Source organism: Spea bombifrons, chromosome 8, assembly GCF_027358695.1.
Source record: "Spea bombifrons isolate aSpeBom1 chromosome 8, aSpeBom1.2.pri, whole genome shotgun sequence".
NCBI lineage: Eukaryota > Metazoa > Chordata > Amphibia > Anura > Pelobatidae > Spea > Spea bombifrons.
Window position 1 is genome coordinate 7,347,303 of NC_071094.1, and position 22,364 is coordinate 7,369,666.

General features: G+C 45.3%; 3 protein-coding genes across 4 annotated transcripts in view; 2 read left to right on the top strand and 1 right to left on the bottom strand.

Annotated features, from left to right (window-relative positions):
* The first annotated feature begins 144 nt into the window (after positions 1 to 144).
* Positions 145 to 5,852, top strand: FPGT (fucose-1-phosphate guanylyltransferase). Its single transcript, XM_053473090.1, has 4 exons — positions 145 to 412; positions 2,080 to 2,247; positions 2,646 to 2,738; positions 4,381 to 5,852. The coding sequence occupies exons 1-4, from the start codon at positions 271 to 273 to the stop codon at positions 5,790 to 5,792; spliced, it is 1,815 nt and encodes a 604-aa protein (XP_053329065.1). The 5' UTR covers positions 145 to 270; the 3' UTR covers positions 5,793 to 5,852.
* A 2,083-nt stretch (positions 5,853 to 7,935) lies between these two features.
* LOC128504015 (ficolin-2-like) lies at positions 7,936 to 14,613 on the top strand. The gene is made up of 8 exons (XM_053474229.1): positions 7,936 to 8,094; positions 9,209 to 9,322; positions 9,481 to 9,534; positions 10,217 to 10,246; positions 10,841 to 10,968; positions 12,918 to 13,047; positions 13,439 to 13,573; positions 14,116 to 14,613. The coding sequence occupies exons 1-8, from the start codon at positions 8,025 to 8,027 to the stop codon at positions 14,355 to 14,357; spliced, it is 903 nt and encodes a 300-aa protein (XP_053330204.1). The 5' UTR covers positions 7,936 to 8,024; the 3' UTR covers positions 14,358 to 14,613.
* A 489-nt stretch (positions 14,614 to 15,102) lies between these two features.
* HUWE1 (HECT, UBA and WWE domain containing E3 ubiquitin protein ligase 1) overlaps positions 15,103 to 22,364 on the bottom strand; it is a 45,224-nt gene continuing 37,962 nt past the window's right edge. The window contains exons 68-84 of one of the 2 annotated variants that reach the window (XM_053474228.1): positions 21,628 to 22,141; positions 21,340 to 21,449; positions 20,993 to 21,149; positions 20,771 to 20,903; positions 20,451 to 20,653; positions 19,946 to 20,073; positions 19,464 to 19,545; positions 19,220 to 19,375; positions 18,876 to 19,121; positions 18,630 to 18,747; positions 18,292 to 18,432; positions 17,836 to 18,123; positions 17,563 to 17,668; positions 17,264 to 17,381; positions 16,985 to 17,166; positions 16,504 to 16,694; positions 15,103 to 16,349 (exon numbers count right to left, since the gene is read on the bottom strand). In XM_053474228.1, the coding sequence (XP_053330203.1) occupies positions 16,247 to 16,349; positions 16,504 to 16,694; positions 16,985 to 17,166; positions 17,264 to 17,381; positions 17,563 to 17,668; positions 17,836 to 18,123; positions 18,292 to 18,432; positions 18,630 to 18,747; positions 18,876 to 19,121; positions 19,220 to 19,375; positions 19,464 to 19,545; positions 19,946 to 20,073; positions 20,451 to 20,653; positions 20,771 to 20,903; positions 20,993 to 21,149; positions 21,340 to 21,449; positions 21,628 to 22,141 (2,976 nt within the window). In that variant the 3' untranslated portion in view covers positions 15,103 to 16,246. Of the gene's footprint in view, positions 16,350 to 16,503; positions 16,695 to 16,984; positions 17,167 to 17,263; positions 17,382 to 17,562; positions 17,669 to 17,835; positions 18,124 to 18,291; positions 18,433 to 18,629; positions 18,748 to 18,875; positions 19,122 to 19,219; positions 19,376 to 19,463; positions 19,546 to 19,945; positions 20,074 to 20,450; positions 20,684 to 20,770; positions 20,904 to 20,992; positions 21,150 to 21,339; positions 21,450 to 21,627; positions 22,142 to 22,364 lie in introns of both variants that reach the window. The other variant, XM_053474227.1, reaches the window with a different exon arrangement.

The following is a 22,364-nucleotide window of genomic DNA, read 5'->3' on the forward strand; positions in this document are numbered from 1 at the left end:
CCCAGCCTGACTGTATCGCCGACATTTTGTTGGTGTCAGTCTATAGGCTCCTCCATTACACCAGTGACAGCTCGCCTTCAGTTCTAGCTCATGTTTCCGGTATTCTGTCGGCCAATCAGAACCTAAATGACAGAGACGCGCGCACCGAGTAAAGGCAATGTCTGAAGTCACTGTCACCTTAAGAGGTTGTCCGGGGCCTTTCCCCATTCTTACACCGCAGCCAGTCGCTGCGCAGCGTTCGCCCCACATGACCCGGTGTCCTTCCCGTACATGGCTGCCCAAGTCCCGCTGATACCCGTCGGGTTAGAGGCTGCCCGGCGGGAGTCGCATGAAGCCGGGATGTGTGATGTGGAGGAGGCCGCTCTGCAAAGAGAGACCCGCCTCAGGCTGGCTAAATTCAACTCTATGAGAGGTACCGGCCTGCAACCGTAACCCCGGAGCTCGGGGGCCAAACCGTCCAGGAAGTGGGGAGATTCACAGGATTCACTGCCCCTCTCAGCATAACTAAATGTATTATAATGTATGGGTTTATATAGCGCCATCACGTTCCGTAGCGCTGTACAAAGGACCTGGCTCAGGCGAGCCAGCTTTACCCAGCGTTTTATTGTTTTTAAACCACGTTAGATGAAATCTGAGGTGAAAAGTGTCAGAATTAGTCCATGTACTGGGGGCCAGGGCCTTTGAACGTATGATATATGCGAATACCCGGCTGCGCCGTCAGATATTAAACGGCGGCTACTTGGAATAAGGGGCCGGATTCCATCGTCGGTGAAAAGTGTATCCCGGGGAATAAAATAGAAACACCCCCCGCCCCCCCGTCGACTCAGGTACCAAAGAGTGAAGTCAGGTAACAGAATGAATGAATGAATGAATGGATGTTTCTATGGTGATCGCTGGGGTCCGTACAATCACGCGGTGCTTTACTGACCCCTAAAATACACGATTGATGGTGAAATAACACTATTCAAAATGTCTCGAAAATGTGTTCGAAGCGTGTAGTGATTTGTCTTCCGTGTAGATACACCAGGAAGTGTGCGCATGAATGAGCAGCTGGGGACGTGGACTGTTCACAAAGCTCACTACAGAAATAGTGTTTGATTTAAAGGGACAGACAAGCCCAATGCCCATTTACAATAGTTTAAAGGGGAACAGTCACTTTCACAATTCGTCTTTACAATCTATTATTTCTGCTTCTTTTCCCATCTTTGTAGAGATTTTGGAGAAAAAAGTATAATATTACGGCAGAGAAGCCGAGATCTGTAGCAAAAAGTGCCAGAACTCGGATCGATTCATTCTTTCATGCATCTCCATTCGCTTTGTCTTGAAGTGCTCGGTGCTAGAGCCAAAAAATGAAAGACGGGGGGAAGAGCCACAATGGAAACCGGATCCCCGTAATCATCCTCGAAGGATCATGCCGCCCGTCGCTCCACCTCCAAAGCCTATGGGGGGGTTCTTGGTGCCCCTTAAGGAGGGCCATGTCGTATACCTCTAAAGTCTTCAAGGACAGGTGGGATTCAAAGGGCGCCACCACCCCTCCCACCAAAAAAAATGGAACCGTGTTGGATTAAGTTCCACCGTGTCGTTTTCAGTAAAAAGAAACTACCGTATTGGCTCGATTATAGGCCGCAGCCTTAAAGTTTGCTGCTATTTAAAAAAATATATATATTTTTAATGAAAGAATACACACATGCATAGATATGCCACTCTGCCCCCCCAGACTCCCTGGTGTCTAGCAGGGCCAGCCAGTGGACCTCTGCTCACAGACAACCTCCGCTGCCGGCTTCTATGGTGGAGCACTGGAAGGTTCTGTTACGCCGGCGGAAGTGCCGGCAGCGGAGGTTGTCTACATGCATCCCGCAGACGTCCACCGGCTGCCGGAGAGGAGGATCCGGGTCCCCTGCACGCAAAAACCCTTTCCCTCACCCCAAGGCTGCCTTAAAGGGATCCCAGGAGAAGGATGGAAACACATCCGCCGTCTCTATTTACGACATGATGTGTAAATATCATCATTATTAATGTACGGAACCATAAAATGTAGAATTTGGTAAAAAAAAAATATTTTTATTTTTTTATAATCAGGTAAAGAAGTGAAGCCTGGGGAATTCTGGGATGTGGTCGTCATCACAGCAGCCGACAGACAGCAGGAATTGGCTTATCAGCAGCAGATAGCAGACAAGCTTGCGCAGAAGGAGCTTCCTCTTGGAGTACGTTACCACGTGTTTTCTGACCCACCCGGACCAAAAATAGGTCAGATATCCAACTACTCCTAGAAATGTCTTTTTTGCACCTAAACTGAAAGCGGTCCTTAAATATTGTGAAGTCCGGCCTTTGAAATTGTCTCGGTGGAAGAGTTTGCATGCGTGTGTGTGTGTGTGTGTATGTATGAGGTCACGTCCTCTTCTAGCCTTATGACCACTAATGGATGAATGAACATTTGCTGGAAGAACACTTTTCCCGCTGATTATGCAGTTATACATTTATTGCTTTATGTAGCTTTAAAAAGTAATGGGACTACGTATAAAAAGTAATTCAAGGTCGTATCGCCATGACGACCAAATTGTCGAATCAGCAGGAATGTTCTGGTGGAGGCTATGGTAGTAAGCTAAGGTTATGAAACATGTTTTCATTCATTCGTTTCGCTTTAGGGAACGGAGGATCCACTCTTTATGCGCTTCACTGCTTGCAGCAGACGTATCCGAGGGAATTGGAAACTTTTACGGTTCTTTTGATCCATGCGGGTAGGTTTGTGTTTTATAGAAGAAATGATGATGATGAGAAGGCAAAACTTTGTAGCATAAGCTGAATGGGAACACTCGGCCTGCGTCGTTCCAAACGATGGCAACAATGCTGCTCGAGAGGAAATAATTATGGTTAAACCTGGGATCTTCCAGGCGATGGTGGCCCAGAGGATCCATATGGTGGCTGGGTGGGCTGCGATGGGGCTTTGGTTATATTTCTGATGGCGCGCTCCTTAATATCTTGATATAAGATTCCAAACTATGATCTGGACAAATCCGTTAGGCCAGTATTTGTTTGTGAACGCTCCCTGTTAAACATGCTGCATGTGTTCACTAATCCCCCCCCTGCTCAGCGCATGGACAGGGCTCTGTTCTCAGGATTTGAAAGAATCTGTTTGGCTCCTTTGCTCTTAAGATGGGACAGACAGGGATCGCTCCCTCGCGCTCCCTGCAGATCCGAGAGGAGTGCTGGGATATGACATCATATATCATCACTTTTCTCATACCTGTATGAAGGAGAGCGGGGACCTCCTAAGGGTGGGGCCTGGGATGAATTCTCCACTTGCCCCATGTAAGGAATGCTGGGGCACTTTTTGGGTAGACGGAGGTTAAAACAAGACGTCTCTATATGCCCATAGATATAAAGTCAAAAATGATTTAAAGGTGGGGTATATGCCGTAAGTAGGCACAGGGTGTACTGAGTGGGTGGCCATACATGAAAATGGGCTGTGGTGGGCGTGGCCTCCACAAGACCACACCCACTCACCACCTGGCGCATGGCGCATGCGGGAAGTTTCAAAATTCAGGAACTGCTTAAAAACTCATGCAACATGGTACACACCCCGGAGTTCTGCGGATACGCCCTGGAGGATCGGTTTTACAGCTGAGCAGCAGACCTCTGGGGCAATCCTTCAACCTCTAGGAACAGTATGAGTTTGCATCCATTTCTCACCCCTTTTCTCAATGCCGATGAGGACTAGCCAGACTCGCCTTGCCCCGGCGTATCCCGCTGTACCCATACGGGCAGGGAATGCGTAGATCAGGACAGAAGCCGAATTCTTACAACCTGAAAACATATGACACCAATCAAAAGAGCCGTACGTCACGTGACCATTTTGTTAAGTAAATGATGTAAAAGTTTCAGATGTTTTTGTGACAGTTTTTAACCTTTTGCTATCGGGAGGTCAGTATGCTATAGGCAACCCCCCCCCCTGTTTCCTGTTATAAAACAAAGTATAGATATAAAGCAGCCAACCAGGAAGTAGAGTCCAGGTGCATGATGGGAAAGGGCAGGATCTTTGAAAAGGAGGCAGGAAATGTTTGTAGAAACGCATTGTTACAAATACCGTAAATAAAACCGCCAGGTCATCTATGGAGTCCCCCGAGCTTTGCCTGCTCGCCCTATCAGGCTGGCAGGGTAATTAAAGGGGTAGTAATACCCAGAATTGTTTCTAGGGGTACCAGGAATTTGGGTAACAAGGCTCTGGCCAAAAGATACATAAATGGATAAAAAATATAGAAAAGTCCCCTTACTTGTGGTCATACGAGAAGATCCTGAGAACATCCATTGAAGAGGTCTAAGGACAAAGGTTAACACAAGTCGTTAAACTGTTTTGTCCTTTTATTCTTTTTTTTTTTGCAGGTGGTTATAGTCAACGATTACCAAATGCAAGCGCACTGGGGAAAATATTCACAGCCTTGCCTCTTGGAAACCCGATTTACCAAATGCTGGAGCTCAAATTAGCTCTATATGTCGATTTTCCGGGGAATATGAACCCGGGGGTGGTGGTTACCTGTGCGGACGACATTGAGCTGTACAGCGGCGGGGATTTCCAAGTAAGATTTGACCGAAACGGGATTATTGCTTTAGCTCATCCATCGACGCTAAGCATAGGTACCACTCATGGAGTGTTTGTCCTAGACCCACCGGGTCACACGTACCAAGACCTGGAATATAGAACCTGCGCATCTTACCTACATAAGCCTTCCGTTCAAAAGATGCGGCAATCGGGAGCCGTAAACACCCGAGGAGATCGTTCAGGTCCTCATCTCGCCTCGGAAGTGGTTTATACGGATAGTTTGTTTTACATGGACCACGGGACCGCTAGATTGTTGACTGGATTCTTCCAAGAATTGGGGGACGTTGGGTGTGAGATTGACGCATACGGGGACTTTTTGCAGGCCCTCGGCCCCGACGCTACTTTGGAGTACACAGAAAACACCGCTAACGTTTCAAAGGCAGAATCCAAATTAATCGAAGTCCGAAAAAAGATCTACTTTCTCCTGCGAGGAACACCTTTTACGGTGATAGCGTTGAATAAGTCAAAGTTCTACCACGTAGGTACCATGGAAGAATATATCTATCACTTAACTGATGACCCCGTCCTCGGGGCCGAACTTGGGTTTCAGTCCAGCGTTTTTAGCATCTTTCCAGATCGAGATGAAAACGGGAGAGTATGCGTCATTCAAAGCGTACTAGATACAAAGACCCGCGTCTCGCCGTGTTCCGTGATTGAATATTCCAGGCTTGGTCCTGATGTTTCTGTGGGCAAATACTGCATCGTAAGTAACTTGTGTATAAACAGCAGATCCAACATACCTGACAAAACCTTCCTTAGTTCGATAAGTTTGATGATCGACGGGCGACCAATGTACGCAACCATCCTCGTTAGTACAGAAGATGACTTGAAAAAGAACGTGGCTTCCTTGGCCGACCTGAAATCTCTCCGGATATTTGGAAGGAGCTTCTTGGAATGTTTGGAGGTCTGGGGCCTTGGAAGTTCCGATCGTTTGTTTTCCGGAGACGAGAAGTCCCTGAGTCTGTGGAACGCCAGGATCTTCCCCGGGTGCGTCACGTTACAAAAGTCTGTGGAGGTAGCTCTGGAAATGCTTCGGGGTTTGCACGGCCAACCGTCGGCGAGTGTTGACGGCGTTAAGAGGCTATCGATCGAGGAAATTTTGGCGTACAAAGACGTAAAGGACATGCTGAATTACAGAAAAATGCTTTCCAAGGAAATCGCGTCTGAGGGACAAAAAGAAATGCTGGATGGCTGATCTGCTCACCCGTTTCAAACATTTAAAGTATAATGGTCTATTTTTAAAAAGTTTTATGCTGTTCAATAAATATAAATAATTACCGTATTGGCTCGGATATAGGCCGTCCCCGTATATAGGCCGCCCCCTAAAAGTTTGGTGCTTTTTTAAAGAAAACATTTTTTTCTTTAAAAAAGCACCAAAAAACATGCTGCCACTCTGTCCCCCCCCCCCAAGATATGCTGCCACTCTGTCCTACCCCTCCGAGATATGCTGCCACTCTGTCCTCTCCCCCTCCCCGGGATATGCTGCCACTCTGTCCTCCCCCCCTCGAGATACGCTGCCACTCTGTCCTCCCCGCGATATGCTGCCACTCTGTCCTCCCCCCCCCCCGACTTACCAGAGCAGACTCCCGGGTGTCTTACGGGGCCGGAGGGGGACATCTATGCACATCGTGTATACAACTCCCGGTGCCGGCACTCAGCGGAAGTGCCGATACCGGAAGTTGTATACGCGTATTGCGTAGATGTCTTCCGCCGGCCCTGCAAGACACCCGGGAGTCTGCCCTGGTAAGCCGGGGGGGTTAAAATGCATCGTGCGGATGTTCACCGGCAACGGCGCATCGCCGCTGCCGGTGAACGTCCATGCGTTGCGCTTAGACAACCTCCCGTGCCGGTACTCCCCCCGTGGAAAGTGCCGGCAGGGGAGGCTGTCTGAGCGTATCAGACAGTAGGATGCAGGTCCCCTGCACCGCTGCGGGGGATCTGTATCCTAACCCCGCTGCCTGCCCGGCGCCCGGGACTGCATGTCCCGGGCGCTAGACCCCGAATATAAGCCGCACCCCCACTTTAAAGACTTAAAGTTGGGGAAAAAAGTGCGGCCTATATTCGGGCCAATACGGTATATTAATATTAAATCATAAAAAAATATTACTGTATATTTGGTACATGAGATTCACTTTTGATCTGTATAGGGTATGGGTGTAAGGCATTTTATATTTGGGTTATGAAATCTATTGGTATATATATATATATATATATATATATATATATATATATATAAAAAATTATATATGCAAATTGTGTTTATTTAATTGTATTTTTTGCACATTGATTTAAACAACTAATAAAGAAATGTAAATGTTACAATTTCTAGGAATTTTATAGGACGTTCTGTGTGGAGTTCCACCATTTGCAGAATATCTGGTAAAAGGTTTAGGTGCCCTTTATTCCAATAAACTACCCTTTTTTTTTTTTATCTTTATGCTGCCAGTCGGGTGATATATGCTCAAACAAAACACTGAGCTGATCCTTAATGGGAATGTCCTGCTTGTCTGTGAAAAGCTTTCCTCTGGAGACTTTCATTGGGTAAAAAGTCAGGCTGGGTGGCTAAGACCGAGTCATTCTATTGTTTACCACAAGGGAATATGATGTCAGGATGTTGGTGTACTAGTACATTGGGCTAATATAACATACAAATCACTAATATGTAGCGGTCAGAAAGCATTATTTGGGAGAGTTCAGAAGAGGGTGGTTAAAATGTTGAATGGTTTTCAAGAAAAGAATAATTGCCGGTAGATTCTGTGTTTCTTTGATAGCTGAAGGCAAATAGACGGCACCAAGGAATTACCTTCTTATGGTCGGGGGGGGGGACTTCAAAATACATAATTCAAATCAACCAATCAAAAGTCTTCCCATTAAACCAAACTGAAACCATCGCCCATAAAAAAGGGACGGCAGTATCGCTTACAGAGAGCGGAGAGAAAGCAGTTTAAAGGAAACGTCACAGCTGTGGATCCAAGCGCGACAGGCAGGTAGCTCTCTCTCTCTCTCTAATCGTATATATATAATCGTGTGTGTATATATATATACTCATAAGCCAATCATTGCTCTATATACTGTGTGTGTGTGTGTGTGTGTGTATGTGTGTATATATATATATATATATGTGTGTGTGTGTATACTGTATGTGTGTATACTATATAGTGTGTTTTCATTTATAGTTGTTTCTATGATTCTGTCGATGGATAAGTTGTAACTTTTAAGCACATAGAACTCTGATAGCTCCATCCTTCCCCCATGTCCATAAATGTGAATGAATGTGGTTACATATTACCGACTGACTTATTCATCTATAAAGAGTTAAGACGCAGGAAAGGGGAGGTATTTGGCTCTGATCACCGATATCACACAGGCTGAGCTCTTCTCAAACCCCGTCCCAACCCTGGAGCAGAGGTGAGCGTCTCGTGCCGTCATGTGGACCCTCGGACTGCCGGTACTCTGGCTGGTGGCTGCGGCCGGCGGGGCAGAGGACTCGTGTCCAGGTAAGACACCCAAACCAAGTCGCGGATTTTTGTATGTGTGTGAAATATTTTTTAACCCCCGAATACTCATCTTACCCGGGAACTGTCTAAACGAGCGGACCCTGAATTAACCCTATAATCAACCATCATAAGGATTCTATGCAGGGACTCCCCTAACGTGTAAAACAAACAGCTTTAATACCATGGAAACCTTGACTTGTCATTATTTAAAGATACTCTTAATTCAGTCACCGGCATTCAAGCAGGGATATCAACCATAACACACCGACATATATATATATGTATAATCACAGCAGTGTAGAATAGGAAGGAATCCAGACTGTGACCCCTGTGCCCTGAGATTGGGGCAAAAATTCTGAGACTTAGAATTATGGAGTAAGAGTGTGCAATCACATAAGCTTTCAAGACCTCTGAGGTCTCTTCTTTAACTGTAAACAGGGAGGGGGGGAGTTAGATGATAACTACGAAGCTTTGATGTTAGATTACAAAGAAATTACAGGACCCCTGTATGAATGAAATGTATTTATGGCGTTGCCTCCGTCATCCACAAACATCCGCAGCAGACGTGTTGAACACTTAAAGGAAGAAGGCTTAGCCTTATCATGGAGCATGACCCCACTTCCAGTTCCGTTCTTTGTAATACATTAGGATAAATAAAATAGTTCTGATTAGACAGAAAAAGACAATTTAATGATAATCGGCTCATCACCCCACATCCCGGCCATGAGAGCCCCGGACTTTTTTTTTTTTTTTTCTTTTACGGGGGGAAAGGACTGGTGAGTCCCTCCTGAACAAAATATAGAATGTGAAAGCGTAACGTTGGGTAAAATTCTATTGTGAAAACTTTTCCCGGTTTTGATGTAAACCGCTCAAGTTGAAAAGGTGGGAAACGGTCCCGGATGTTTGGCTGGCGGCTGAATATGCGCGCCACCCGCTATATTTTTATGCTCGGGTAGTATTTGGTCCAGCATATCATGCTGCAGCACCCGATCTGCCGCAGAGTATGTGGCACAGCAGCCCGCTGGGCACTTGCCCAACGTGCCGGATGGCTAGTACTAGTTAATGTCAGGTTCTTCCGTCTCACATCTCTGACTAGTAACTCTTATATCCTCAGACGTGAAGATATTGGGCGTTGGGGACTCTGACAAGCTGGCTATTCTCAGAGGATGTCCCGGCTTCCCTGGATCTCCTGGTCAAAAGGGAGAAGGCGGTTTATCGGGAGAGCGAGGTGAGTGCGGAGCAAAGCCGTTCGTCCTAACCCCAAATCACATCAAAATACAGTATTTTCACGCCATTATTGTAGAATTCCCGCTAAATGACCCATAATTTAATTACTAACGAAGGCATGATTCATATATTTTAAATTGCAATTTTTTTGTATTTTAGGGCTTAAAGGATCTGTAGGTGAACCTGGCAAAGTTGGACCCCCAGGGCCAAAAGGTTTGTTCGCCGCTTATGTACATTTCAGAAAATTGTGTTTTATCGGCAGCTGTACATTTTAGGGAGATGCTGGGAAAAGGAGCTGGAATGGATTCATTTGAAAGATATTCAAAAGCTAGCCGTGTATTCACTAGATGGAGCCTGCAGGAGAGTCTCTCTGACCACGCAATGCATCAGGAAGGCCAACGCCAGCGATCATCTCCTGCGGGAAAGGATCAGCTGGCCCTGTGTAATGTATAAGTTATCTTAGTGTTTTAACTATGCATTAAGTATGGTCCTTATGGGTTTTCGGACCCAGATGGGCTATTTCTGTATTATGGTGCAGAGAGGGAACCTCTTTCCCAACGCGTTTCGTCACATTATTTCTGCTGCATACCGGGGGCTCCAATTTTTTAGTTACAAACAGAAATAAATAAAATTCTGATTGTCCAATCGGGACAACAGCATCAACACGGTAAATTTCTTCAAACAAAGGCAAAAAAACGCCTACGCCTTTTTATGCATGCTTCGTACAAATCTGTTTCAGAAGGGGTAACGTCCTCAGCGGGATCTCTTTGGTTATGGACTCCTGATTCTGGAATGGGGCGGTTAAGTCGTTACATTCATCTATATTCATTATAAATGGGAAACCTCTTCTGCTTTAATAATCTCTGGTGCTTTTCTTTGCCAACAGGAGACAAAGGAGATTCTGGAACATCTGAGCCATTGTATGGTAAGTAGGTTAGAAACCAATAAATAAATATATTGATGGCGGATTCAGCCGGCACAGACTTTGCCCCTCGCGCTGCGCTCCTCGTCTGAATGGCCCCCGGGTGCACTCCTTGGCTCGGCTCTGTGGCCACGTGAGAGCTGTGATGGAGATCTGCGCTGCAATGGAGCTTCAGCTCCCTGGGGTGGTCAGGGGTGATCAGGGGATCTCCTCAACCAGTCCTTGATCCCCACTGCCCACCAAACTGGGGCATCTACCCAGAACAGAGGGATATTGGCTTTAAATCGGCATCGCCCCTCAAAAATGGGACTCTTTTCACCAGTGGTAAAACATTTTCATGTTAGGGAATAGATTGTAAGCTTACAACAGCAGGACCCCTTCTCCTTCTGTACCAGAGTGTTTTAATGCCCGTTCATTGGATCCGTTTTATCGTTATTTTATTGTTTATTGGATGAATCCACGTAACGTACTTATTAACTCTGTATTCTATATTCTTCCTGTTATACAGCAAACTCACCATTATTATTGTTACTGATTGGGTTTGAATCCAAATAAATGCAACTATTTGACGTGTTGTTTTTTAATTCTCACTTTTAGCTCCGAGGAACTGTAAGGAGGTTCTGGATCAGGGAAGCGTTCTAAGCGACTGGTACACAATATACCCGGATGGCAAACGGCCCCTGAAGGTGTTGTGTGATATGCACAGCGACGGCGGAGGCTGGATCGTAAGTGCTCAGCAGGGAAGATGAAATATGTAGGAAATATCTTTATAATATGTATTCCATTTACCGTTTGATCCAATGCTCTTCATTCATAAAAATCTCACAATGGTATGTAATCAGTACGGAAATTAAACGTATTTAATAAATATAATATTATATTGTAATATATATTAATAAATATATTCTATTTGATATAAGAAGTGTGTCAAATATCATATAGATATAAAATATATTTGTATAATAAATCGTCAATGTGTGACCCCCCAAAAACACAACTGTGATGTAAAAAAAAAAAAAAAAAAAAAAAAAAAAAAGAAAGTGATAAAAGCCAAGAAATAGTTATACTTATATCTATATGTCCATTCTTCTTTGAAGATAGACAATTCCCTCTAGGAATATATGTATATATAGGGGAGAAAAATGTTTTAGCATAAAAATATAAAAATTAAATAAATCTGGTTCTACAATGGTCATTGTCGGTGATTAACCTCTTAATGACAAAGCCCGTACATGTACGGACTCAAAATGCATTGTTTTCAATGGGTCCTTTTGGGTCCTTAAGGGGTTAAAAAAAAAATTTGTGCGCACACCTAGACCCCAGACTAACACCTCGGGCTTCAGACGCTTTCGGCTTTAAGGACAGAGGATCGAGCTTTCCTCCTCGCAACTGAGCGTGTTAACCAACCCTAAACACAGCAAAGGCAAATCGGTGCCTGAAATTAACTTTTTCATGACAGTTTTCAAGATACTTGGGGAAAAAAATAATTAAAGTACCGTATTTGCTCGATTATAAGACGAGGTTTTTTCCAGAGCAAATGCTCTGAAAAATACCCCTCGTCTTATAATCGGGGTCGTCTTCTAATAAGACCCCAAAAAAATGCTGGCGCCATGCTGCTTACCGGTCGCGAGCAGCGTCTCTTCTGTTAGAAGCAGGGCAGGAAGCTTGCAGCGTCCTCACAGAACTCTATCTCCCCCCTCCCTCCTCTGAGGGCGGGGCCAGAGAAGTTGCTACAGCCGGTCCCCTGCAGAAGTCTGCGAGTGGGAGATCTGCAGTTCAGGTGAGGGGGTGGGGGAGGGTTTTTGAGTATGTGTGAAGTGTGTGTGATTAAGGGAATGAATGAGTATTTAAATGTTTGTGAATGAGTGTGAGTGTGTGTGTGATAGCATGGATGTGTAAGGGGGGTGGGGGTTGTAGCATGGCATATGGAGGCTGTAATCCCACTGCTATCATCCCCAGGTTCCAGCATGTACTGGCTGCCTTGGCTTGATAGGAGTGTGATTGCTGTTAGCAGTTTGATATATATATATATATCAAACTGCTAACAGCAATCACACTCCTATCAAGCCAAGGCAGCCAGTACATGCTGGGTTAAAAGGCATATCATGGGGCTGAGTGGCATATAGGGGGTTAAAATGCATTTCTGGACCTCCAGAAATGCATTTTAACCCCCTATATGCCACTCAGCCCCATGATATGCCTATATACCTCCAGAAATGCTTTATACCCCCCTATATGCCACTCAGCCCCATGATGTGCCTTTTAACCCCCTATATGCCAGAGTGGCATACAGGGGTATAAGGCATATCATGGGGCAGAGTGGCAAATAGGGGGGTATAAAGCATTTCTGGGGGCAGAGTGGCATAACTGGGGGGGGGCAGGTTGGCAAATAAAAGGAAATTTAAAAAATATATTTTTCTCAATCATAGCTTTTATTAAACATGAAAATAATTTACATTAATTAATATTTACTGGTAAAACTTTTTCCCTATAGGGTAGTCTTATATTCAGGCTTTTTGTTTTTTTCCTAAATTAATATTTTGATTTTGGGGGGTCGTCTTATAATCGAGCAAATACGGTAAAACAAAATATATATTGCTTTTCCGGTTGGCATGTTAATGAATGTATTTATGAATGGGGGATGTCCGATCTCAGTGTTTTTTATTTTGTGCAGGTTTTCCAGAGACGGTGGGACGGCTCGGTGGATTTTTTCCGGGACTGGAATTCCTATAAGATGGGGTTTGGCAGCGCTTTGAACGAGTTTTGGTTGGGAAATGATAATCTTCATACGCTGACCTCATCAGGTGATGTACAATAGTAAATAATGTTCACTGGTCGTACTGTTGGGTTTCTTCTTTTGAGGTTTTGACATAAATTTTAGGCCCATGATTTCTTCTGTACATCTCATTTTTGGCACCTGAAGCGTTCTGTACATTTCCCGGTCTCTCCCGTTTAACGGATAGATGTCGGCTCAATTACCTATTCGCAGTTGTATTTTTAGACTATTACTATATTTTCTGATCAAGGATTTATTAATGTTTTTTTTTTTTAAATGCTTTATTTAAGTGATCCAAGTCACAGCCCACTGGGATCATCCCCCCATCGTGGGTCTTATTTTAAATATGCTTTAATATCAGGTATATTTTTTAAAGTAGCTTATTTTAACACGGCTCCCGTTTCCACCCTTTTTTTCAGGCACGTGGGAATTACGCATTGATCTACAGGACTTTGAAACGAAAAAATATTTTGCCAAATACGCGTCTTTCAGAATTTTGGGAGAGTCTGAAAAATACAAATTGCTATTAGGAGCTTACACCACGGGTAACGCAGGTACGCCACGGGCCCGTATAACACCACGGGTAACGCAGGTACGCCACGGCCCCGTATAACACCACGGGTAACGCAGGTACGCCACGGCCCCGTATAACACCACGGGTAACACAGGTACGGCCCGGTATAACACCACGGGTAACGCAGGTACGCCACAGCCCTGTATAACACCACGGGTAACGCAGGTACAGCCCGGTATAACACCACGGGTAACGCAGGTACGCCACAGCCCCGTATAACACCACGGGTAACGCAGGTACGCCACGGCCCCGTATAACACCACGGGTAACGCAGGTACGCCACGGGTCTGTATAACACCACGGGTAACCTTAATTCAAACACTTGCTTTAGGTAAATATCATGATCTCCTACAATGGCGACCTTCAAGTGTGGTTTTCTCCATTGCGGCAGGAGAATAAATGATGCGCTGCCTCTGTTTTACGGGAGTCCCTCATGTATCTTCCCCGAGGTCATTGATGTCCGGATGATGATATTCTTCGGATCCAGCACCTGGTTAAATGGTTTTGTTTTACCTGCTTCAGGAAACTCCCTGGATGTTCATGTCGACATGCCCTTCTCCACCAAGGACAGAGATTCCAGCCCAGGCAAATGTGCGAATACGTATTACGGAGGCTGGTGGTATAACAGCTGCCATCACTCAAACCTGAACGGACGGTACCTGCAGGGGCAGCACAGCAGCTACGCCGACGGCATCAACTGGGTACAAGCTAAAGGCTTTAATTACTCGTTCAAATATTCAGAAATGAAGGCTCGGCCCGTATAACGCAGGAGGAGACGGACAGAACCGAGTCCTACACGCATCGTCTATTTTAAACCTTTAGCCTATCCACCTACACTAAAAAGTATATGTAACTACAGCACAACGCGGTCCCCCTGTGCCCCTGCCTATCAGAGTTTACATTTCTTCAATGTATTAATCTTTACTGGGAGGCATTTCCACGTACCCACCACATTCTCACTACATGAAAAACTCCGGAAACACAACAGATATCTCAAAATAAATGTCTGGTGCGTTAGAAGCATGACTTTTGTTTTTTTTTTCTCAACTGTACCCATAGAGGGGATAGGAAAAAAATGTTTTGGCTATAAAATGTCCATTTGTCACTTTTAGTCCTGTAGAAGGTTTAAGCCCCCCCCCCCCAGTTATACAGGCGCACACACTGTACAAAGAACAGCTGACTGAGGCGAGCATTAAACATAACGATTTCACAGATCTAGCTCAGGTTCTCCCGTAGAACTTGGTCCTATGTAACACCGGATGAGGGATATCATGGAGCCGGGGATTTCAGCGCTCCTGTATAGTCCCAGGTTACAAGGCGTTACAAAAAAAAATAGCAGGGTTTCTTCTTAACGCCCCCGAACCTCCACCGTTTAGTAAATCGTGTCTTTCGAGATGGAGTTAATTTTAAACGATCGTGGCAGACTTAAAATTCTCTGCACACGAGATCAGAATAGACTTTAAACGATAGCACGATACGTTTATTCCAACAAAGACGAAACATAACCTGTTGGTTTTCAAACTAAACCTTTATTCAAACACTTGCTTTAATTACTCCTGAATGGTCTAGTTGACACAAGTGCTTAATCCCTATATCTTGTGCACAGCGTGTGAGATGTGTACCAGGAATGACAGGCTGAGAATAAGGTCTGGCAGAACTGCCGGGTTTGCTCAATCCGACCACTACCTCCAACCTCCTTCCCTAATCACAGCGCAACCTCCTTCCCTAATCACAGCGCAGCCCCCCCTTTAACAGTCTCGGCCTTCCTAGTATCTGAAGACTTACAGAGAAACCTTGTATTAGGTTTAAAAATTTTCTTCATTTTTATTTTGATTTCAGAAAATGAAAAAAAAAAATCCCAACACAAAAAATAAGTCTAGCAATCCAAACTCAAAATCCAATTAGAAGGGAAAAGACTGAATAAATATAACGGGGAGAAACAAAATGGGGGGGGGTATTGAACAGAATGAACTTGGGCTGAACCGATTACAAATTTAGATTTTTCCCATGACTTGCTGTGCCTTTTAAACTCTTTCGTCTGCCCCGCCATCTTTTCCGCCCCATCCAATACTCGGAGCACCAACCGAAAGAGGGGCATTAAGAAAAACTGCATCAATAAGGTTCAGTGGTTTATTTACAGGTAAACACCTCTGTATTTTATTTGAAGCTGAAAAGAAAAAAATAGCGTTGGAAATAGTGGCTATTTCTTAACGAGAGTGCTCTAGGTTTCCGATTTGCGTCTTTTTTCCCCCCTCTATTCACATCTTTATTTTAACGTTTCCACCAGCTTCTTTTTACCCTGCTGTCTGAACTTTTCTTTTTGAAAAAGTTGAGCATCACAACTCATCCTTAAGCAAACTGAAAAGCAAAACAGAAAAAAATATATATTTATATACTTATATATAATTTCCCCCCTGCTTCTCTCCGTTCTCCGTGTCCTTCAGAGCGGCATTTTTTTTTATTTTTTTAATTATTTTTCCCAAATCTCAGCGCAACAAGTTCACCACCGGAAGGGATCTGAGACAGGCGGCATCTTCAGAAGGCAAGTTCCTCTTCGTGGTGCCAGCAGGGTGAGCAAGATTGATGCATGGCTTGAATTTTTTTTTCTCTCACTAAAGTCCAGTAATAGAAAAGAATGCACGGTAAGGGCGTCCTAAGCCAGGCCAAATCCTTCTGAGCACTCCTGGATGGCCAACAGCAGCATGTGACGTAACTTTTCATAGCTTTCGTACGCTGGGAGGTCCAGCTGGTTGAAACTGTAAGAAAATATGGATAATTTAAAGCCAGACGTACAACATATAGCGTGAAAAGTCCTCTATGAGAGGGGTCAAAATGAATAATGTATACGATTACAGAGTCACCCACGGACATTCTAGAATACAGATGAGTAGTCCCTCATTTTTCTCTTACCAAGTATGGGCAGAAGGCAGTCTATCTGTAGATCGATCATCCCGGTGTATTTGGAATTTCTGGATGCCGTTCATTCCTTCTAGAGCAGCGAAGCCCTGCAGGGGAACTTTAGAGGTTCCAGTTACAAACTGAAGGAACTTGGCCCGGTCAGCCTGGTCGAAGGAGCGCAGCGCTCTCCAAAACCACTGAATCTGTGAGAGAAGACAGCACAGAATAGTTTGACATTTACAACCATACCATAAAATACACGAGAGGAAGAATGTATACAAAAGTACTCAGAGGGTTAGGGTTCCTCAGAGTACTTTAATATGCTTTTATTATCATAGGGGTGTCAGGGATACTAGACTGTCCCTTTAAGCGGACCATAACTAAGGCAACATGCTGCTTACTAAGGGAGCTTTAAAGTAATTTCCCAGACCAATCATGAATATAAAAAGTTAATTTGTCAAACATATCTCAATCACTGGAACTCAGTGCTTACCTGGATGGAGTTGGACTGGTACTTGTGATACTCTGTATTGGATTTCAGATCGTCAATGTCTATTGTGGGCAGGCCGGAAATAAGTAGCTCGAGTTCCTGCTCCGTGAAGATGGAGATAAGACGTTTGGGAATGATCTCATAGAATCCTTCCAGGAAAGCGGCCAGCTGCTTGCGAATGGCACCTGATGCAAAGACATTGCCCAAACCGATTATAAAAACAAGCGGCGGAGAAAGCATCAGCTTAATTAAATATCAGGAAGCACAAAGCCACTGGCGTACCCGTCATCTTCATCTGGCACACAAGGTGAACGTATTCCTTCTTGTTATCTTCAGTTACTAGAATGTTTGCCCCGTTAGGCTTCAGATCACGAACTTCACATACTCCAAACTCTTGAACCTGGACAAACGGAGCAAAAAAACACCAAAAAGGGACACAATCAGCACAGAATGCGAGGACAGAAAAGGATCTCACACGGCTGAAAATCATTTTAAAGACCAGTGCAGATAGCTGTTGAAGTGACTCTGCTTTTGCCAGTCACACTTCCCACCATTGTAAGTTTATCGGCATGCACGCTTACCTCGGTGCTAAACGTCAAGTCATATCCCAGCGTGGAGACATCATTCTCGAGCAAGTAGACAAGACCTTGGTAGAAATGGTAATCTTCACTTTCCATGTCTGTGTACCTGGACCAAAGACACAGAACTGTAGATCACATTCAAATAGAACTCTCCGCTACGATGCGTTTGAGGGACATGATAATCCACTTTTATTTTTTATGCCACAGTCCGTTTAAAAACCCACCAGACACGCTAACACACAATGCGAGTTATGTGCAGATGATCAAACTTACCGGACAGACTTGCCAAGGATGTGCTTGTAGAAGGACCGTGTGAAGTAACACTCCAGCAGTCTATTGTCATACACTGCTTTAGCCACAATACGACCCACAAACTTGAAGTAGCTGAGGTGGTTGGGGTTACAGTGCGATGAAGGGTTGATGGTGTAAGTGACACGGTCACCAGGAGATGTGCGGAACAGTGCATACATGGGATTGAACATCTCTCTGGAGATGATCATATACCATTCCCGGAGCAGCCCACCGGCATCCTGACCTTCCTCACCTTCAAACACTATGTACCTATGAAGAGTAAAGAGGAAACTTTGCTGCAGTGTCCATTAGAATATAACGGCAAATGAAAGATAAAAGCTCCCTACTAAGGGTCCCCACTGTAACTGCCATTAGATGCTGGTTATCAACCACGTCCCACAACAGAAATCCCCTCCATTTTCACACTAGGACACTTACAATCTGTTCTTCATTTCTTCAGGAGATTTTCGGTGAAGTTCTCTGTACGAGTCTTCAAAGACATGGTCGCGTCGCACATGAACAGCCATGTCTTCTTTGCGCAGCCCTTCATCGAGACGCTCAAGCTCCTGGCGGAAATATCTGTGCAGGGAAGCAGAAACCTGTTCAAAATCTTGTAGCAGCTTAAGCTTCCACAATTATCAAATCAAACACTAAAGCTCACTATGTATATATCACATCAATGTAGCAGGCATAATAATGAATTGCATAAATGTGGCATATTTACAAATAAATACTACTTTAAAGTGCATAAGAAACCCAAGGTACGATATACTTACTTGCGTTTCACATCAAAGTCCAAAACTCTGATATAGTCCACCAGAACAGCAAAGGGACCATCGGCAAGGTGGGTGGTAGACTGTCGTAGGATCTGGTTTAACACAGTGCGATGGGTCTCTTTAAATAAATAAAAAAATAACGTTAGAAAAATAAGATCAGTATAAAGGTATTTGGCTTTAAGTCTCAAATAACATCTAATAAGCTTCTACCTTTTCTACCAAGTACACAAAACTTAAGGTTCTTACCTGCAAAGCGCAGAAACTTCTGTGTGTCCGGAGGCAGGCTGGATGAGATGTGCATAGACGAAGGTTCCCGAGAAAAGAAGGGGTCCAAGGAAGAAGGGGTTGCAGGCGTAAGCGGGGCCGGGGACAATGGAGGTGGCTCATCTTTAATGTGAGCTAGCTGGCTCTCCCTCGTGTCTCGTACTGGAGGCTTGCTTTCCCTTTCTGTTGCATGGACAAGGAAAAAGGCTTCTACTGCTGGTTGGAGGACTACAGAAGGAGAAAAACAAGAAAACAAGAACATGAGCAATGAAGACCCGTTCCATGGAAGAGAAATGGAAGAGTGTGAGCTGCGTAGCTTTGGTTACCCAGAACAGCATGCTGGTCATGAGACTCCTCCAGCTCTTTCAGGCACTCTCCCAGCATGTCCCACAACTCATCAAGGCTGAGCTGTTCACTCAGCAGCGGTAACTCTGGCAGCCGCTCTTCCTCTTTCTTCTCTGCAGCCTGAGAGCCTTCAGAAGCTAAAACAAGCACACAAGGTTACACTACATCAACTACCTGTTACACCCTGAACAAGCAGACATGGTTTGTCCCTGACCGCGCACTGACCAACTGACTGCGTGTCCTGTGTGGCCGGAGAGGGCTGGTCCACATCCATTGGAGACTCTTCTCTGCGAGCCGAACCCTCCGCCTGAACAAAATAAAGACTGATCACTTGGCTGACAAGGACAGCAAGCCTAGCCACATAAAGTCAGGAGAGATGAGGCGGATGAAAAGTTTAGTTTAAAAACGCACAAGAATAAGCGGCAACTGATCGCATGCATCCCACAAGAGGAACATCAGGAGGAACATCTCACATCGCCAGAAGCCGTGTACTAACCTGCTTCTGCTAAGCTTGGAAGAACATGCATTGGGCAAGCTAGGGATAAGCGTGGCGAGGACGAGTCTCACGTGTACATAAAGATGGCGACAAACCAAGAGGCAGGAAAAAGGTGGGGTAGATTAAGGGATGAATAACAGCGTTCAAATTAAAAGGAGGGAGAAACAAACTAAAGGATGGATGTTCTGCCAGCGCCAGTCATCATGCTAACCGTTGCAGTTTGCAGCTGTCTTCGTGCCCTTTGACCCTCACGTACCATTTGTATAATGGCATCAGCCTCAGCCTCCAGCTGCTGCACAGCTGCCTGGATGCTGCTAGCCGAGGCCAGACTGGCAGCCCCTGCAGGAAGAGAAGAGCGGAGAGGTCATGCAGTGCCTTCTATATTAATCCGCCAGGTGCGTGAGAAACAACACCTCTACAAACACCACATTATAGGCTTCTTATAACCCCTCAACCACACCGGAATGCTTTATGGAAAAGCTCGGCCCATAGTAGCAGCCTGAGTTATTAGACCAATTACACCAAGAAAAAACTGGATGAGGTTTTCCACATTTTTGTATAAGATGCCTGATGAAGGGACCTGAGAGGTCTTGAAAGCTTGCAATCTATATTTACTCAGCCAATAAAGGCATCATTCAAAATCCACTTGTCTCCTATGATCCCTATGGTAACCCAACAAAAGTTGCCCTTGCGTCAGACACACGCAGATTTCCCACCTAGTCGGCTGGTCTGCTTTGCCTTCTTGTTAGCTCGGCGCGTGTCGTCTCTGAGTTGGATGATGACCTGCAGGACTCTCAGGAAGAACTTTTGCGTGGAAGTCTTTGAAGTCAGCATGGACATCGAGGGCAACTGCAGCTCCCTGCCACCTAGCGGGCGCTTCTGGGATGCCACGATCACCACGCTTTCCGCGATGTCAAACCTGGAGCGCAAAGACGGGGCGGGGAGAGACCTAACATTTTAGATTGACTACTGTCCTAATGTGTAACGGGTTTCCGGATAAAGCACGCGCCCAATGATTCAGGACCGCAATACTCACCTGCTCTGCATTTTGCCCTTTGCTTTGGTGTTCTGGGGCTGTTCTTCCGGCATTCCATCCGGAGAAAGGGCCTCACACTGAATACGTCTCTGCTGCTCCAAGTTATACTCGCGCAGTTCCGCCAAAAGGGTACCTGGATAGCAAACCAGCAACATTCAGTTTGCGGAAAAAAGCAAAGTGTGTGCAGGCCGTGAAAGCGTGGGGTATTTCAAATCCTCTCACCTATCTGTTTGCACAGAGTGTATCCCAAGTGGTGGGCTCCACTAAGGAGCAGTTTCAGCACGGTGTCCCTCGTGCCGGCATCACCCCGCGAGAGCTGTAGTAACACGTTTGCGGCATCCTCCAAGCCTTCCTCTGAACACGAATGGGATGTCAGCACCTGGGAAGGAGACGTTCTGCATGAACCTATACATTTGGTTAGCACATGCCTTAAAGAACCATGAAAGACAGGGTCGCCTAACCATGCACTGCGACATGCAGCCACCCGCAGACCTATAAAATATTGGCTGTGAAGACTAATTTTTTTAATTTGTCCAAATATGGGAAATTTGATCATTCCAATCGCTTACCTCAACAGAAAGCTGCAGCTGTTTCTCAGTGAGGCCTGATGCCGCCATCTTTTCCGGGACACCACTGGCGTCGCTGGATTTAGCTGGAGATTTGCCGCTTTTTGTAACTGCTTTAAAAAAAAAAAAAACAAGATTTAGTAAAAAAATAGAGGCTTTTACAGGATAGGGTTTATAATTAAAAATAATGTAGCATTAAACTACGCAGGTTAGGGTTTTGTTTTTATTATTATTGAACAGACCATCCAAGGTTTGGTGCGTTATAATACAGGGCATGACTGAAGTACTTACTGGACACCACACTTGTGGCGACTGCCAACGGCACGGTCACTGCTGGTACAGGCACAGGTAGTGAAGCGGCAGCAGGGGTGGGGGCAGGCACGGGAGCGGTTGCGTTCGCTGGATTGACTTCCGGCACCTTATTATCAGGCAGGGCAATGGAGATGAGGGAAAGGAGACGAAGCAACTTTTCCGTGAGTAACGAGCTGCGTCGGATAACAGGATGCGACAACATATTCATGAGCTGTCCAAGAGGCGAAGCTTCCAGGCTGCACTGGGAGCTCTCGCCCTCTCCCCCCGAGCTCACGGGCACAGACTTTACAGAGGTTTTCCCTTTGCGGCTCACATTCATATTGTCCAATTTGACCAACAAGTCCCAGAAATCTGTGGAGATGTTGTTTGACCCAGTAGCACCCGACGGTGGAAGGCAGGGGCTGCAGGTGACCTTTATATTCCTCTCCCTGCCATCGCTGCTCTCTGCACTGCACTCTTTGGCGCGCTGCTGTGTAAAATGGCTGGGGAACACCTAAGGGGGTAAGAGATTTAGGTCAATGAAGAAAGCGGCACGTAGCTACATAGCCATGTCTGCCAAATACCCTTAATAGTTATAGGATATAACTACATCCCTTTCTACTCCTTGTTGACGTTGTGACCGCACGCAAGCCTCCAGTAAAGCAAAGTGAAAACGTACAGACTTCTTATATACACAAAGCCGCAAAATAGAAAGAACCGAAAGGTACAAGATAAAT

What these genes read in the sequence shown, in the direction of transcription:
- FPGT (XM_053473090.1), top strand. Translation starts at nt 271, where the DNA reads ATGGCTGCCCAAGTCCCGCTGATACCCGTCGGGTTAGAGGCTGCCCGG. An exon ending in CCCACCCGGACCAAAAATAG is followed by an intron (nt 2,248 to 2,645) that starts GTCAGATATCCA and finishes GTTTCGCTTTAG; the next exon opens with GGAACGGAGGATCCACTCTT. An exon ending in GGTTCTTTTGATCCATGCGG is followed by an intron (nt 2,739 to 4,380) that starts GTAGGTTTGTGT and finishes TTTTTTTTGCAG; the next exon opens with GTGGTTATAGTCAACGATTA.
- LOC128504015 (XM_053474229.1), top strand. Translation starts at nt 8,025, where the DNA reads ATGTGGACCCTCGGACTGCCGGTACTCTGGCTGGTGGCTGCGGCCGGC. An exon ending in GGCAGAGGACTCGTGTCCAG is followed by an intron (nt 8,095 to 9,208) that starts GTAAGACACCCA and finishes TTATATCCTCAG; the next exon opens with ACGTGAAGATATTGGGCGTT. An exon ending in TCATACGCTGACCTCATCAG is followed by an intron (nt 13,048 to 13,438) that starts GTGATGTACAAT and finishes CCTTTTTTTCAG; the next exon opens with GCACGTGGGAATTACGCATT.